Raw genomic sequence first — 16,842 nt, 5'->3', positions numbered from 1 at the left:
GTAAATAGATTCATTTAGGGTACACGTGCTACATGACTTGTGCATACTGCAGAATCAATGCTCAAGTCTTTAACCACAGTTTAAACTACGTTTAATTCTAAACGTACCAGTAATCTATTTTATAAACAACTGTGGTATCAGTTGCTTAGTTGTATGTAACCATGAACGGAGGTCGGTGGCTGCTGGCTGAGGCGATCATTCATGTTAGAGCTATAGGGTGTAAATACTGGAGGGTTTTATAGCCCGAGTTGATGCTGTCAGCTGAGCACATAGAGGACAGTTTCAAAGTCAGAGGCAGTGGCGTTGTCCTTTCAGCTTAAATAAGGAAATTTAGGGGGACAAGGTTACCCAAAGTCTGGAAAGGAATCGGCTCTGAGGTGAAGAAGGGAAAGGTGCAATTCACAGTCTGTACTTCTTGCGGTTGGCAGAATATATTGCAGGGTATCACACACCAGCTAAATTCTTGGATCGGTGAAGGTAACAGACACGGGAATTCAGTGTATCGGATGAAAAATCCCACCCAGAACATGTTGCGTGGAAATACCATACAAGTAAGTACCATACAAGTACCGTCCTTCTTCTGTATGTAGCTGTACTTCCACAGGCTGAGGAAAGATTTTTGATAGATTGAGGCACATACTTTCCCTTAATATATTCAAGTTTCAAAACCCTCTTTAAGATATTGATTCTGATTTCTAAATGACAGATCCTTGGCAGTATTTCTCTCATTTGTTAATAAGGGCAATTGCCCAGAATCAATAGCATGATTATTTTCTGCGGTGGATTTATTAGATATATACAGTGTTTCACAGTTCAGCTGGAAACATTTCTGTAGAAGTGCTGTGCAGAACAGTCTGCAGCCGCATTCTTGTTGTCAAGGATAGAAAAGTCATGTCCCAGTTGGAACCTGATAGGATGTCAGCTAAGGCAGGAACTGCTTTTCCCCGTTCAAAGGATGTTTTTCTGTGAGTTGCAGTTTACTGATGTAAAACTATCAAATATACATGAGGTGTCTATTTTACGTTTATTTAAAATCTACAGCCTACTTCTGCACTAAACTCTGAGTATCGTCCATGTAAAATATTTTTTCTCTGGTTGAGCCTTTGCATTTTTTTTTAGGTAAGACGTGCTGTTCTTGGTCTGGTTTTGCCACTGACACAGCAGTTGAGGGTTGTGGATTTCCCTGGTGTTGTAGAGCACTGGTAGTACTTTCTGTTAATCATATCTGTCCATTGATGAGCTCGTCAGTCTTCTGCTGGCTTTTGGGTCATTCTGCAGACTCGCTGGGTTATCCTGTGGCCTGGACAGAGATGTTACCATGCTAGATACCCAGCTCGAAACCATCTTTCTCCATTTACTTCCCCCTGCAAGTGCAGAAACACAGCCTTGTTTTCTGATTTAGTACTTTGAAAAGTGGGATACGTATTATGTTTGTTGGTGCTTTGAGTAGAATAGGACAAGATTGAAATACCCTGTTAGAAACAACAGCAACAAAAAAGCATTCCTTCTGAATGGATACGTGACAACCTTTTTTTTTTTTTTTTTTAACTGAATCTTGTTATGGTCAACAAAATCTGAGGTTGAATAAAATTTCCCTACACAAGGCCATCTTTAGCTGGAGCAATGTATGCTGCAGCATACGTGCCAAGTAGCGGGTGCCTTGGCAGTCAGAAATGGGCTTTGATGGCCCAGAAGGTCTCTTCTTGTCCTGCGCTCCCCTGAAATGCTGACCAGCTCCTCTGCGTTTTTATATTCTTGAAAACCTTTTGCAGTCAGCTAACAGTGAATCACTGTATTTGGTTCAGAGAGTTGAAAACTAGGGCTGAGGATTTAACAGCGGCTCTTCGAACTTTTGCCAATTTTTTTTATTCTTCCCCTGTGAGAGAGGCATGTAAGCGCTGTCTCTCTTTACATGGGTAAAGACATGAAGATGATGATATCTGCATTAGGATAGTTCCCTAGAATTTCTACAGTGCTTTGAAGTAGATGAAAAGCATGTGGTGGGAAGTAGCAATATTTGACTGTCACTACTCATTACTGGTGGATATTTTTCCTTCCATCCAACAGCTTCCCATTTGAGCAAATTTTTAACAATTTGACTCTCGTTATTGATCCCATGAACTTTCTGTCTCCTGAGTGTCAAGTGTATCTTGCATTATTACATTGTTTTGGTGGTTGTACATTGAGATGCATCAAGCTAGCGTGCCGGAGGTCAGTTTTTTCATGCTTAATGAAAACTGAAATAAAGGCAGCAAGGAAAAGCCATTAGTCTGTATTTCCCTTTGACAAGAAGATCAAATTCAAGTGCATTTATAGAATTGTACAGCTTGCAAATTTAATGAACAGAATTAGTTCTTCTGTTTCTCTAAAAGATTGAATAGGAGTCTAGTTGTAAGAAAAGAAGATGAGAATGGTTTGTTGTTTGTGTTTTTTTAATTCAGTATTAGAAATTTATGCAGCTTTTTCTCTTGGCTTTCCAGACTTGGTGTTTCTTGGCAAATTCTGGGGCTTATCAATTTGTATGATATTTTGAGTCACCTTTATCGTTTAATATTCATTATTTAAGCATCAAAAGAATGTCTTCTCTGAAGAGTTTACTGTGCTGGGGAAGACAGGGAGTGCTGCAAAGTGTTACACAGATAAGAACGATGCCTGGGCATCTACGTGTGGAGATAAGGTGAGAGTTGCTGCTTCGCGGCAACAAAGGAAGCCAGTAGTGTACTCGATGGAGAGATCGCTAAGGAATGAGATAGCATGAGATATTTAGGATTAATACTTTTTATTATTTCAGATGGACACCCTTTTCTTGCCCCCACCCCAGCTGTAAAAAGTACTTCTGCAGCTTGTGCTAAACCGTATGGCATTTCCCGTTGTCTGCTGTTTGCATATGAAGAAAATCCCCAGTTTCTGGTGAGAGCAGTCCCTGCTTCCCCATGGCAGCCTGCAGGTTACCCAGATGGCGATCTCCCAAGCTTTTTATTTGCAGATAGGAGGGAAACATGCCGTTTCATTGCTTTTTTTATTTTGCCAAGCTTGAAAAAGCTTGATTTTCAGTCATCCCTGCTGGAAAAGCACAGCAGCAGTTCTTCTGTCACCTACACGCAACTCGGGAGATCTGCTGGGGCCAGAAGCTTGATCAGGCAAAGAGAGCAATGGGGAGAGACGATCCATGTGTTGTCACGTCGGTTATCATGAAACTCATTGTGCTTAATAATGTGGCATTAAAAGCTTTGACTCGAGAGAGGTGGAGTGCACCAAAACCTTTTGGGAACTCTCGCGGTGCTGGTTATTTCAAAAAATACCGTGGATGCTCCGAGACTTTCAGGGAGTATTGCATGTGCCAGCTTCCTCTCCTGCAGATGAGCGTGGTTTGAATTGTTAACACTGGTGCTGTTAGGCTAATGCTAAAGTGTTCCTGCTGCTTTTTGCTCTCTTTTTTTATAGCTGCAATGGTTAGGTGTTATGACGCATGTAGGGAAATAAAATAAGTATCTTCCTCTCTAAAGTGCTCCTCCCATTTTCCTAGGAAATTCAGGGTTCTGTGGAGTAATGTTTGTTCTTTAGAACGCATACGTTTCTATATGGCTAGATGGAAGCAGGACCTCAAAGGCTTTTTTCTTTTGTTGTAGAAATACAGAAAGGTTTAAGAGCCTCTGAATGGGAACACTACTTCTAGAAAAGGAGACAATTTTGATTTACAGGTCTCCAGAGACAGAGAATCTATCAAACCTCAGAGAAGGGCATTAAAGTAAGTGACTGTGTCTGACAAAGTAAGTCAATGACAGAGTCAAGGCTGTGGAATCCCTCAGGTCTGTCTACTGCTTTAATCTCCCGTCTACGTTTCCACCTTTCTGATCTATGAGGAAAACATATCCACATCTGTAGCAGCTGTTCTGCCAGTGAAGAACAACATTTCACAGTCTTCTGAAATCTTCTTTGTGAAGCGTGAACTCCTGTAGATGGAGAGGAGCAAGCGTAAGCTGGTCTCTCAGGGAAGGGTTAACTTGGCATATTTTCACAGCTGCGATGTATTAAGCTACTGTAAGGCCCATCTGTAGTAGGGGGTCAGAAAAATGTTAAGCGTTGCAGGGAGAAAGGGGATAAATTAGGCAGCTTAAAGACTTTGTGATAGCTTACCTAATTCGCCTCTTACTCGCCTTTGCAGAAGCAGTCCCTGTATATGCAAATGCCTGCAGAGGAAGAGATAAACAAGATTTTCAAGACTGTTTCAGCTCAGCAGCTCCAAAATACAGATGCCACTTTCTAACAAAAAACAAGCAAGCAAACAAACAAAACACTAAACAAACCAAATAGTAAAAATGGCAAAATTAAAGATGTCCTAAAGGACTGAAGTCCCTAATTTTTCTCTGCTCCCAACCCCACAGTCTAGAGGAGAAATAAAATTATACCAGCTACAGCAGGTTATGGCTACCTCCAGACACAGGCAACTCTTTTTTCACTGGGAGTGAGGGAATTAAATATGTATAGATCAGTACCGATAGCGTGAAAGATTATTTCGTAAAGGTTCATAAATACATTTCAATTAAAAAGACATTTGTAAAAAAAATCAGGGTAACCTTGAGGAGATAATGCTTGTACCTCTGAATGTAATCATGTTGAATTGGAGGCAGTAACCTGGAGCTGTAAATATTACCACGTGGGCCAGCGTCAGGTAATCTTTACTCAACTGTATCATCTTCAAAATCTTTTCCTCTTAAGGTGAAAATGTCTAAGAAATCTACAGACAGTTCAGCTCCAGACCATTTTTGTTATGTTGAAGCAGTTCTCATCTTGCCTCTTCACACACTCATTTCTTATTTTAAAATCTGAATCACAGGTAGTAATGTCAAAACAGAAAAGTGATGCCTTATTGGAGAACACATAAAGGACACAAAGGCAGAACCGCAGGAGGGTATATTTGCCATTGTACAAGTCAGGTTTAGCCCATTGCTGTATCGGAGAGGTGATTTTTTGAAGTGCTGGATTAGCCCTCAGGTTTATGGTTCTGGTGAAGACCTGGGACACGCTGAGCATCTCCATCGCTGCTTGGCAGCGCCGGGCAGGAATCCCATGCGCCTGCCACAGCACAGCCTCCTCTGCACCTCGTTAACAGACACGAATACATTGTGAAAACCGCATTTGTGATGAATCTGTGTAAGCAGTACTGCATGGTGGGTCTGGTTTAAGCCACATAGAAGCGTAAACCAAGGAAAATGTCATAACCCAAAAGCAGCACCCAGGTTTTCTGCAGGATTGCCAAACATTTGTACAGCTGTTTTACATTCAGCTGTGCTAAGTTTGAAATCTAGGGAAGATGTAAGCTACACGCTTAGCTAAAAATAAAGTATATATTGAAGTGCAGTCAAATGTTGTTGACTGCTCATGTATTATACACCGAAATATTTAAATAGTACATTGCCAGAATGCCAAGTGTTGCCCATTTGCATCAGTGAAATTATTGCTCGAGTAAAGTGTGGCCAGGTATGGCAGATAATATCCTAACACTGCGCATACTAACAGGTCACAGTCTGCCCGGTGTGTTACTCAAATGAAAATCAGTAACTGTTGGGCCAAGCGTATCTCTCTAATGTTTGCCTGCTCAATGCTGACGAGCTCTGAAATAAATGTTTCCCATACCTCAAGCATCATTAGAATCTGTAGTGAAATGCTTCCTCCTCTTTCTGATTCCATTTGTACCATTCATACAATTTTTTGCCTGCAAATCAAATTTACAGTTGTTCATGTATTAAAAAAAAAAAAAAAAATTAAGCAGTCCAGCAATGAAGAGGTTATTGTGACTGTTTTTTAATGTTACAAAGCCACTTGGCAAGCACGCTGCTCTAGCACCAGCAGCTCTTCAGAAAGTGTCAGGAACTCCATTAGAGGAAGAAACAAATGGTGAAGATTTGTGAGATTCAAGAATGGCAGGTTTGGCGAGATGTTTACATTCACTCTCATCGTGTGACACTGGATGCATTTGCGTCACTCATACGGAGCACCCCACACAGGCTGCGGTTTTCAGGTTGGAATAAACAACAGCACAGATGGACTTCTTTGTTTCATTAGAATTTACATTTTTATTCATAGAAGATACATCTGCGGTGCCTCTTCTCTGTCCTTACTTCGGGTGCTTCCAAATTTAACCTAAACTATGTCAGATTATTCTGTTCCTAACTTTTCCAGTAGTCTGGGTTTGGGTTATCTTTCTTGAAAGGACAAAAGAGAAGTACAGGGAGCTCTCTGCTGAGGAGGGTTCATTGCTGCCCTAAGGGGTTTGTATTAAGCCCAAACCTGCTGTTGTTGCTTGTTGTACACTTCTTTGGCCAGGTTTGACTAGAGAAGACAATATGGTGAAGGGTTTTGAGGGTTTTCCAAGGTGAGTGGAACAGAGATTGACATCTCTGTATTTTATTTCCCCAAATTGTGTGCTAAAGGTACCCAGTGGGCATGTGTTACGTTTTCAAAGCAAATAGAGTAGTTCTGCCTCCTCTTGAACTGGAGCGGATCATTCAGACAGGGCTGACGGTCTGTGTTTATGTATGTGCTTGCATATGGTAAAGTATGTTTGAAAAGGGAAAATACTTTAAGGAAATACTTCAAATTTAACTTCCAATAAATTAAGTGTAATAAGTACGTGTTCACTTTTGTTTGACCAGCTGTCATAGAATCACAGAAAAAAAAAAAAAAATGAGGGAACAAGCTGTTAGATGGCTTCTTCCTCTTTATATCATAGTCCTAGTCTGTGGATTATGTTTAAGTATATTTTTTTTTTTAGCAGTTAAATTTAACATTTTGTCTTTGCTCTTTTTAAATGTACTAAGATAAACTCCTTAGAGAGAGATTCCTGTAGTATTGGTATATTCCCTTCCAAATATTTTTAATAGAAGTAAATTTCTCCCTTTAAACATGGGAGATAGTTGTTTCTTTGATCTTCTCTTGGCTCTTGATTAGTTCTCCTCGTGTTTGATCCTGAGCTGCATGTAGTTTGTTTTTTTCCTAGTACTACCAGAAAAACATTCTCGCAGCTCTCCTTTCAAAAACGAGGCAAAAGACATTTTCAGGCTTTATTTATTGAATGAGGGGGGGGGCGAAGCAAACAGAAGGGTACATCTCTGTAGAGAGAAGTTCAGCAGAAAGTTTTGGAGACTGGAAGAGTTAGAAATCTAGGAAGAGTATCCTTCCAATCCTTCCAATCAGATTGTAATGTCTTTGCCTTGGAGCAGCAGTTCGTATATGAAAACCTCTCCTTCACCAGTCTAAGACTGTCTCACATACACGCATGCGTATTAAGGCAGGCGGGCGCGTACGGACCAGTCTGGTTTAAACATACAGTTCTGTAATAAATATAACTAAAAATTGTGCGTTCTCTTTCTTCGATAAATGCTTGGTGGTAGTTCAGCCTTTGTCAAGCATATGGTTCTGTATAGCAGGCGTCTTCACGGCGCTGCCTTTGGGGAATGCTGCTGAGACGGGAATAGCTCTGGGTGTCAGTGCTTGCCTGTGCCAACTGCTTGATTAGATGGGAATGTTCTGCTCTAATAATGTAAATCAGAAATAAGAACCCAAGCTCTCGTGAGGTTCGCTGTGACCAATGGATGGAGAGTGGACAGAGCCATCACACCTGCTTCTCCAGTGCTGCGTAGAAGCCTTAGTTACCAGTTGGAGACCTATGCTTCTAAAACTTATTTTGTAGCCTTTTTAAAATCAGTGCAGGTATAGATGTAGCAGGAGGTTTGGGTTTGCTTTTCTGTGTGTCATCAGCATTTGCCGTAGCAGAAGAAGAAAATTTTGGCATAATTCAAGCAAATATTCAGATGCAGTACATACTCCGTATTCAGCAGCACCTTTAAGTGATCCACATAGCCAGTGCACTCACCTGTGTTACTAACAATCTCTTCTAAGTCTGCATCTGCTTTACTTTCTGACATGTGCATGTGATACGACGGCAGGAGGAGGAATTGGTTTTGACGCAATACTTGCTGTACCCAAGTCAGCCTGGATTTCTTGGTGCTACCGCTTCTGCTGCTCAGTTTCGGAGTAGTTGTGTCTCATGTCCAGCTCCTTCTTGATCCTCTTCAGTTGTTCACAAATAAAATGTAGCCTATTGTGATACTCTAGGCATACATATTGCCAGCTTACCTATAACTCCGTGTTCCGCTTTGGGTCCTCTTCCAGCCCTGGAACAGCAGCCTGCTGTAATCCATGGAACATCTGCCTTAGTCACCACTTCAAGCTAAAACCTTCTGCAGGATTCAAACCGAGATCAATCCTACATTCCTAGAGCACAGTTTCCATCAAAGAAAGAAGGTGGAACACCTTGGCGTGCTTTGGTCAGTCTCCTCAGATGAGGACGCTTCCTAGAAATAAGGCACTTCTACAACCTACCGAAGTATTTGGAGCGCACGGCAAATGCTGAAGTTGTGGCACAGCTGTGACTCTCTTGTGGAGAACCCACACCACCACCAGAAGCCTTTAGCTGACCTGAACAGCTTTGGCATTGGTGTGTTCCAAGGGAAACGTAGGCAATAGCAGAAGGTCTTGCATGTGCAGATGCTAGCTTACTCTTCATTTTTGGATCAACTACACAGATACTTTGTTAGCATTCTCAGAAATCGCATGCCATGCACCTCCTCTGATTTACTCCAGCCTTCTGGCTTGTTTCACCATCTGTGTGGATCGCCTCGCTCAGATTTTGTAAGCGTGGGGATGTTAATAAAGGACACAGGCTCAGCTAGTGTTTATTTAGGATATTCACTACATTTTCAAATTTTGCTAAATTCTACTTTATAATTTTGCTAGGGATTAGATCCTCGTATGTTGCCAGTTTAACTAATTTCCATGTGGCACAATATCAGATGTTCCTCAGAATTGGACGTAGATTTGATTTTCATTATCCTTCTCCCTTCCTTTAATCTGACCCTTATCTTGATCGAGTACTGACCCTACTACTGCTTTTTGTTGGTAGGCAGTAAAGATATTTTGCTATTTAATTTCAATTACTTTTCCAGGGTGCAACCCAGTTTATTCCCGCTCTTGACTTCTATAACACACCTCCCTTCCCTACTAGTTTTTTCATCTTAATTTTTGTTTGACTCTCTATTTTAATATGTATTTTTTTGTCATATAGGTATGCTTGGAGCCATGGCCTAAAAGTTCCCCCACATGTATGCAAAATGTTCCAGATAGTTTTGTACCTTTGTCTTCAAGAAATTCCAGTCTTCCTGCCTCTCAAGACCTGTCAGTTGACTTCGTTAAGTAGCCTTCCTAACTTTCCAAAAATAGGCCAACTTTAAAAAAAAAAACCAATCAGTATTTCAATTTTTCAATTAAATGTTGTTAATAGAGCCACAAGCTTGCTGTTCTTAAAAAAAAAAAAAAAAAAAGCCTCTTGATTTTCTAGCTCACTTTTTTTTTCCACCTATAAGAGACTTGTAGAAAACAAATGAAAAATTTAAACCCCTGGAAACTAGTCCTTCTTGCCCTGAAGGCTTCTAAAATTATCACAATTATTCAAGCAGCCTTAACAGTTGACAGAAGTTTTTGTTTGTATTATATAGCTACCGTATTTCATTTAGAAACTGCTAAAAATATAATCATCTTAGAGACCATCTGCTTGAAATGACAGTGCATACTGGGGCTAAATTTTTAAACTTTTTTTCCTGCTTTGTTCATTATCTCTCCTAAAACCGGTTACATGACAAACTCAGTATTCATTGCTAAGGGTTACTTTTCTGAATTAATTTTCTACTTACATGCAATGTGCACACAATCATTTCCAACAAGTATTCATACATCACTTATTTGCTAACTTTGCTTCTGGGAGATCAGAGGGGAAGAGTAGGCACAGCCTTGTTTTCATATGTAAGTACCATGTTAAGACCGGAGGTTCATCAGAGCAATTAACTGTAGCTTTAACGAAGGGACCTTTTCCTTTTTGCCCCCCCATTGCCTGTTCTGGCCTGGATTCCAGGAGGAGAGGCAGAAGAGCTGGTTGTCAGGGTCCGTGCTGTGCTCTGCAGGTAACAGCCTTCGGGGTTGGTTGTGGTTTTGTTCAAGTAATACACGTACTATGAAGGAGGAGAATTCCTTTGGAAGAGAATTTGGTGATAGAAGTTCCAACACTTTGCAGTATAGTTATTCGGTGTAAAACAACTCATTTCAAATGTTCTTCCTCCTTGTCTTGTCACACAAGCTGTTTTCTTCAGTTATTTTGTATCGTCTCCAAAATACCAACACCTGCACTTGGCATCTGGGATTGAAAATGAGAATAAATTAGAAGGGGAGGTAGGATAATTAATTTGTCCTCAGTAAGGTTGGTGGCGTTTGGGTTTTCATTTTTTATTTTTATTTTTAAAAATATTCTGGAAGGTGTCTTTGGTTGGCTGAGAGCCATGTATATATGCAGCAGGTCTAATATGTTTGAAGAACCTATTAACGAGTGTTAACATGGTTAACAGTTAAGAAAGCAAATACAAGAGGAAGCTAACACATCAAATAACACTGTTTCCATCACCTCTGTCAATTTATGATTTGTTTATGGGATTGTACTACCCATTCTTAAACAGCAATTAGTGCTCAACCAAAGAATCACTTCCTTTTCACCTCTTAACAGAGTCACAGTAAGCTGGTATACACAGAAAATGGGGTGTTTGCCATCTTCGGCTGCCGAAGTTTCTTGCTTTCCCTGATACCTTTTACAGTGTTGTCTGACTTTTCAAAATACCAATTCAATGTTAAAATCTTTCTGACATATGCAAAAGGTCTCTTGTAGAAGCTTCCCAACACTCTGTATCATCTAAAGACTCACTGGAATAGTCTTTATGTGATTTATTATTACATCTGCATGGTTTCTTTGTATTAAACATTTAATGTGAAATTTAATATTCATGAGTTAACATCTGTTATGTCAGAAGAGAAATAGCTGATGAAATTCTGAGTGCATTTTTTTATATCTCCTATTTATATTCTGGATCTTCATAAAGATGCAATTATAATGACAATTCTTAATTTGGCAAACAACCCGTATGAGAAGAAAACAGACAATACCTTTGTTCTGTAGTAATTCAGTATTATTGTAAAATGAGCCTTGTTTCAATGAAATGTCTTGGAGAACTGTTGTGCTTAAAGTGTGAGATGCCTGATCTTACTGGAGACAGACTGCAGAGCTACTGTGAATTCCGCCAGTGATGTATGCTTGGCCTTAGTGCAGCAGGATCCCTATCATTTGGGAAGGTAACTAATAATCAGGAGTATTTTTTCAAATGTTATAGTTGGACTCTGCAACAGCTCTTGTGGGTTTTTTGGCAACAAACTCCCAGGTGATCATGGTAACTGCGACAGAGAACCTACAAACTTTTTCACAAGTCACTTTTTTCCCCTAATTTCCGCCTATTACCTTGTATGTGTAGCACTAGATGGAAGATGGTCAAAATATTTCTATCCCACAAGAAAATAGCTCTTAGGGAAGAGGCGTGTGAGAAGTATCTTACGCAGAGTGGCTGAGTGCATCTCTGGCTCTTGGAACACAAACTCCATGAATTCTTTTACCCTTAAACACAGAGGGGGGGAAATTTACCTGAAGTGACAGATTGATTTTCAGTTCAGTTCTGGAAGCTGCAGAATACCTGCTGGGACTTGTTCAACACACTTGGATTCAGTTGTTTCATTTGATGCTAATGGTGTTTCATGCTTTGTAGCATTAAAGAAAAGTGCAAAGACCGAGTCTTTATATTTGCCTAGCTGCTTTAGATTGCGTAGAATGAATGAAGTTTTAAAAGTAATCTGATGTATAAGTATGTTTTGTATAATTCTAAAATTACAGAATCACAGAAGGGCTGAGGTTGGCAGGGACCTCTGGAAGTCATCTGGTCCGACCGCCTGCTCAAGCACAGCCAGAACTGTATAATAGTTTTACGTTCAGCATGGACCGTATCTGGAAAAAATAAACCAAAAGACAAAATCGGTCATTGCTTGCTATGTAAGATAGCAATGTATATCAAACAAAGATTGCAGTACGTAAAAAGGACTTTTTGACAAACTAGCATTTCGTAGAAAATCATTTGTGGTTCTGATTCCAGCCTCCACATTTCAATAGAGGAAAGTATAATGGTATGAGCATGTATTTTCTTTCTTTTCTCTTATTAAGATTTCATATAGCCATCTTTATTTGGGAAACTTTAGCAGCTAGAGACCTAACTTCATAAAGTTATTTACTCTAACTAAACTTTATGTAACTTTTTTTTTTTTTCAGACAAGTACAGTTTAAAATGAAAAATAGCTTCTAATTTGATTTAATGTTTGCTTTAAAATAATGGGGGGGGGAGATCAAGATTTTACTTAGACACGTCTGTCTTCTTTGTTGACCCAACTGTTGCCACGTTTATCTACTAATAGCAGAATTTTTGATGAATCATTCGTGTTTGTTTTCACACAGAGAGTTCGGATGGCGAGATCCAGAGCTTCCAGAAGTTATACAGATGTTACAGCATCAGTTTCCCTCAGTACAGTCCAATGCTGCAGCCTACTTGCAACACCTCTGTTTTGGAGACAATAAAATAAAAGCAGAGGTAAGATTTATAAACCTTTTTTTCAGCAGTGATGCTGTCTGCCAGTTACCATCACCAGTTGTTTATATGTACTTTAAAAAGAGTTACAAGAGAAATCATGTGTATATGTCTGGACCCATTCTACTCAAGCTTTCACTTAAGTCATTTGTTACCATTAGAGAGAGTAAAAAACGCACAAAATATTATTGTCACTCATTTTATTTGTTTGGTTTTGAATATTTTGATTGATTGCATACCATTTAAGCATTGTATCAGTAGTTGTTCAGTAAACAGCTAGTGGTATAGTCTTTGTCTTACTGAAGCATATGGGCATTTCCTTAGGATTTTCAGAGAGAGAGATTTGGACACTAAATACATACAGAGAACATGAAAATTAAGCAAAAGGATTCCGAATCAAAGCCTGCCTTAATGTATGATTGTGTGAATAGAGTTAATTTCACTGGGTTTGCAGCTCGAACTGTGATCGTTGGTCTGTGATCTTGAAATTCAGTGCAGATTGTATCTAAAATGTAATTCAAACAGCAATATAGACTTTGTTCTGTACCTGTAGCTGGTCGGTACTTCTTGCTTGCTTGTTCCCTGTGGTTAATGGGACCAGTTCAGCTTTTGGCACAAGTTGAAACAGAAGGAAGGCAGCTCTGAAGGATCTGACAAACACACAGGAGTCAATTAAAATTGAATGAGTGAAGCTGTTACCAGCCCCAGCTGCCTCCCCTGGCCCTCTCAGAGATACTGCTAATCAGGGACATGTGGCGTGCACATAAATCTCTGCCTGTACTGGCATCTCTTAGCCTGGCATGTAAAGGTAAACCGAGATCAAGATCCGCTATTGCCTATTTGCCAGAACTGAGCAGTGATGCTGGCTTGCTAGTGCTTCATTATCCTCACCCTCAGCACGTACCGCTCAGGATCTATCCGGCTACAGCAGTTTTCCCTTCTAGGCTTTTTCATGCTGAGGAAATTCCCAAGCGAGCAAGTAAATACGGGGTCTGCTGGCCCTGGCAGAGCTGCACTCGTTGCGTACATCACCTCAGATGTCTTAGAAATAATAATTAAAAAAATATTTACATGAACGTAAAAATGAAGAATGTTTGTGCACTGGAAAAGAGAAGTCTATTACAGAAATTGCTGAAAATTTTAACTGCACTCTTTCCCCATACTCTTTTCTCATCCTTATTTACAAATTGGTTTTTCAGTAAAAGAATTGATTGATCTCTGAGAAAGGCAGTTAAACGATTAGAGCAATTTATTCACTGTACAATCTGTGCTTCCTCCTGTTAGCCATAGATTGAGAGCCCCTAGGTAGCTAGCACATTTGAGGGGAAAAGATGGTTTGATTTTTGTTGCTAACCACTTATGGAAAAAGAAGACTGATTGTTGTTGATCTAACCCATCGCACTAGGACATCAGCCTTTGTAAGCTTTGGGCTCAGGAGCTGGGAGGGTGAAGGTAAGTACATAAAACAGTGGAGCAGCAGACAGCTCTCTGATCTTCTTCTCTGAAAGAGGATAACAGATAAAATGAGGATTTCATCCCATACATTTGTTACTCTTCAGGGCTTTGATATATTCCTCACTCAATAATATGTAAACTGTCTTTGGAAACAAGTGAAAATACTTTTGTTTTTTTGAACAGTCCACCTGTGAACATACTTTCAAACTGCTGGTATGTGGATTTCTCTAAGATGACAAAAAATGAGATGTATTTTATACTTTTCTAATGCTTCGTGAAGATTTTTAGACTACAGCATCCAACATTAGCAAACTGTTTTATCTCTATCTGTATCTATCTATCTACGAACATATAGTATTTAACGATAAGTCCCGTTGTGTTTAGGCTGTGATTCGGCAGAGTGCTTACAGGGTTTCTGTTTGTTTATTGGAATCAGGATCTACCCAGAGGGCTCGGTAGTGTGCTTAGGGTCTGCTTGAGCTCTCCACTGAATAAGAATTTCTTGAGGAACCTTTTGTGTGAGGAGTTCAATCAAAATCCTTTCGATAAGGGGATATCACAGCAGATATCCCAGATTCTAATTAGGCTTATGCCCTGCCAGAGGAACTCGAGTGGTGCAGTTAAACCTGCCTGGGACAACTCCTGTGCTAGCTGTTAAGGATGTGTCTGAATTATGAGTTAAATTAACACCCAAATAATAAGAACTGCTATCAAAATTCACTCTCCTGCAAAGCATTTGTGTCGCAGTTGTGTGTTGTGGCCAGTTCTTCTCCATCTGAGAATGACCACATGTAGCATCCGATTCCTTCTTCACGAAAAGCAGCACGCGTGTCCTGCCGCACGCGGTCGCAGGGAGACGCGCCAGCTCGGACACAAGGTGCAGGGAAAAGAAGCACCAGGACACATCCTAATTTTTTTTTTTTTTTTTTTTTTTTTTTTTGCAACCTCTTGTCAAATTAGTAATTACAAATTTTGGAAGTAGTATTATTATTATTTTAAAGTATGATTGTAACTACTGCTCTTACCTGCAAGTTTTCTGCAAGTGCTACTTCTGAGTCTCCTTGAGCATTGCTGACTGCGAGGCAGGCACTGCATCTGCTGTCAGTAGCGCTTCTCATTCTCTACCTTTACTCCTGGTGCTTGTTGGTTAGGTGGTGCAGCAGACGTTAGAATGGAGTTGAAGAAATGGGATTATTTCTGCTAATGTCTGACAGTTGGATTTTTCATCTCCTGTCAAGCAGTGTCCAATCCTCGCTGAAGATCTCACCTGTGTGAAAAGGGACATAAGGAGGCAGAAGGCTAAAGGTTGTAAAAATTGCCAGGCAGCCCGTTACAGTTAGGCGTAATGATTCTGAAATTCAGAATCTCAGAATACTTCAGCAGTTCATTATATAAATTGTTCTTTCACTGATGCCAGTGAAGAGTGCAACTAAAAAGCAAAAGGGAAGGAGGGAAGAAGTTTTGATCAGGTGTTTGAAGGCAAATGAAAAGTTGCTGAGGCAGAAGAGCACAAGGTGGCCCTTTCAGATGGTATTTTCTCCTTAGGAGAGGGCTCTTACACACACCAACAATGGTGGGATTGTGCGCAGAGCCGGGGTAGCAGGTCCTGGATGCCAAGGAGGAACAGACGGGGACGTAGGAAAAGAGAAGCGTTTTAAAATACTCCGCAGAGAACATTTCTTTAAAAGAGCACATTCTGTTAAACACAGGATTTGTTCTTCCACAGCATTTTTTCTTCCTATAATGACATCTTACTCCTTTGTATGAGGTCACCATATCAAAGGATTGAGTCGTGCCGTTTCACACGCCATCACCGTTTTGCCCTCCTGGAAGATGGCAGCCTGCCGTCAGCTGCGAAGCTGTAACGGGGCCCTTGGGGGGTTTGGCACCAAGGACTTCTTTCCGCAAGCTAAGAAATTAATTTTTGCCATCAAAGCCACAACACTTGAGGTTCTTCTCTCAGGAAAATGGTGCAGGGATGCCAAATAAAAGAACAGTAACCGCTGAACTGTCCTGCCCTGAAGCCTTCCCTTGCATCCTTAATAAACATCACTGGATCAGACAGTTTCCCCTTTATCTTGAAGAGCATTCCCATACACTCCCTTCGGAAGAAAAGTATCAGTCCAGACATTATCGCGTGGAGTTCTAAAAACTCGGTGATTGCACGCTGAAAGCATTTCTTTTCCCAACTTGCTCAAAACCATCATTCACATTCATTTTTGTCATTAAACTTAAGGTATCTCTGCGTCTTCTTTTGTGAGTTCTTCAGAGTGTGCCCAGAACTCTTTCAGCACAGTACCACCGTTCTTTCACAGGTCAGGCAGCGGGCGTAGACTGTATTAACCTCTTGGTTATCTTCATTGCAATTCACATAACTGCAGTGTTGTAGTAACTCCAGTGTCATCCATAGTACTGCTAGATCCGTGATGGGCAAGGATACATACGTGCCTGTTTCTAGCATGGCTTTCTCCCAAGGAATCCTTACACTTAGTGTGGGGTGATGGAGAAACAGTCCGTGATGTTGCTTTTAGACCTGCTGGCTAACACCGACAGAATTCCTCACTCCGTAGCATTTGAAGGATCCAGAAGGGGGGTTGGAGGTGCTCTCCTCGTCCTCCAAGGGTATCTTGATTTTGTTTCTACGGTGTTCTGCAAGATTCCCCTCTGTTTCCATAAGGGGTCCCAGAGAAAACAGAGTACCTTTCTTTTCCTGTGCGTTTGAAGAAGAATCATTGTTTTGCATTCACCTTCCCATAGCCTTCCTCTTCTCTCTTTCTTTTTCCTCTAAAATCTCTTCAGTTAAAGGCTGGAATTCGGCTTGTCC

The 16,842-nt window shown here is 40.5% G+C and overlaps 1 protein-coding gene across 8 annotated transcripts in view; it reads left to right on the top strand.

Annotated features, from left to right (window-relative positions):
- The window catches only part of CTNND2 (catenin delta 2), a 665,464-nt gene that overhangs the window by 479,524 nt on the left and 169,098 nt on the right, over positions 1-16,842 (top strand). For all 8 annotated transcript variants that reach the window (XM_049823921.1, XM_049823920.1, XM_049823918.1 and 5 more), the window contains one exon: positions 12,434-12,566. In XM_049823921.1, coding sequence (XP_049679878.1) covers positions 12,434-12,566 — 133 coding nt within the window. The remainder of the gene's footprint in view (positions 1-12,433; positions 12,567-16,842) is intronic.

Source organism: Accipiter gentilis, chromosome 20, assembly GCF_929443795.1.
Source record: "Accipiter gentilis chromosome 20, bAccGen1.1, whole genome shotgun sequence".
NCBI classification, from domain to species: Eukaryota; Metazoa; Chordata; class Aves; order Accipitriformes; family Accipitridae; genus Astur; species Astur gentilis.
This window is presented reverse-complemented; position numbering and strand designations above follow the sequence as displayed.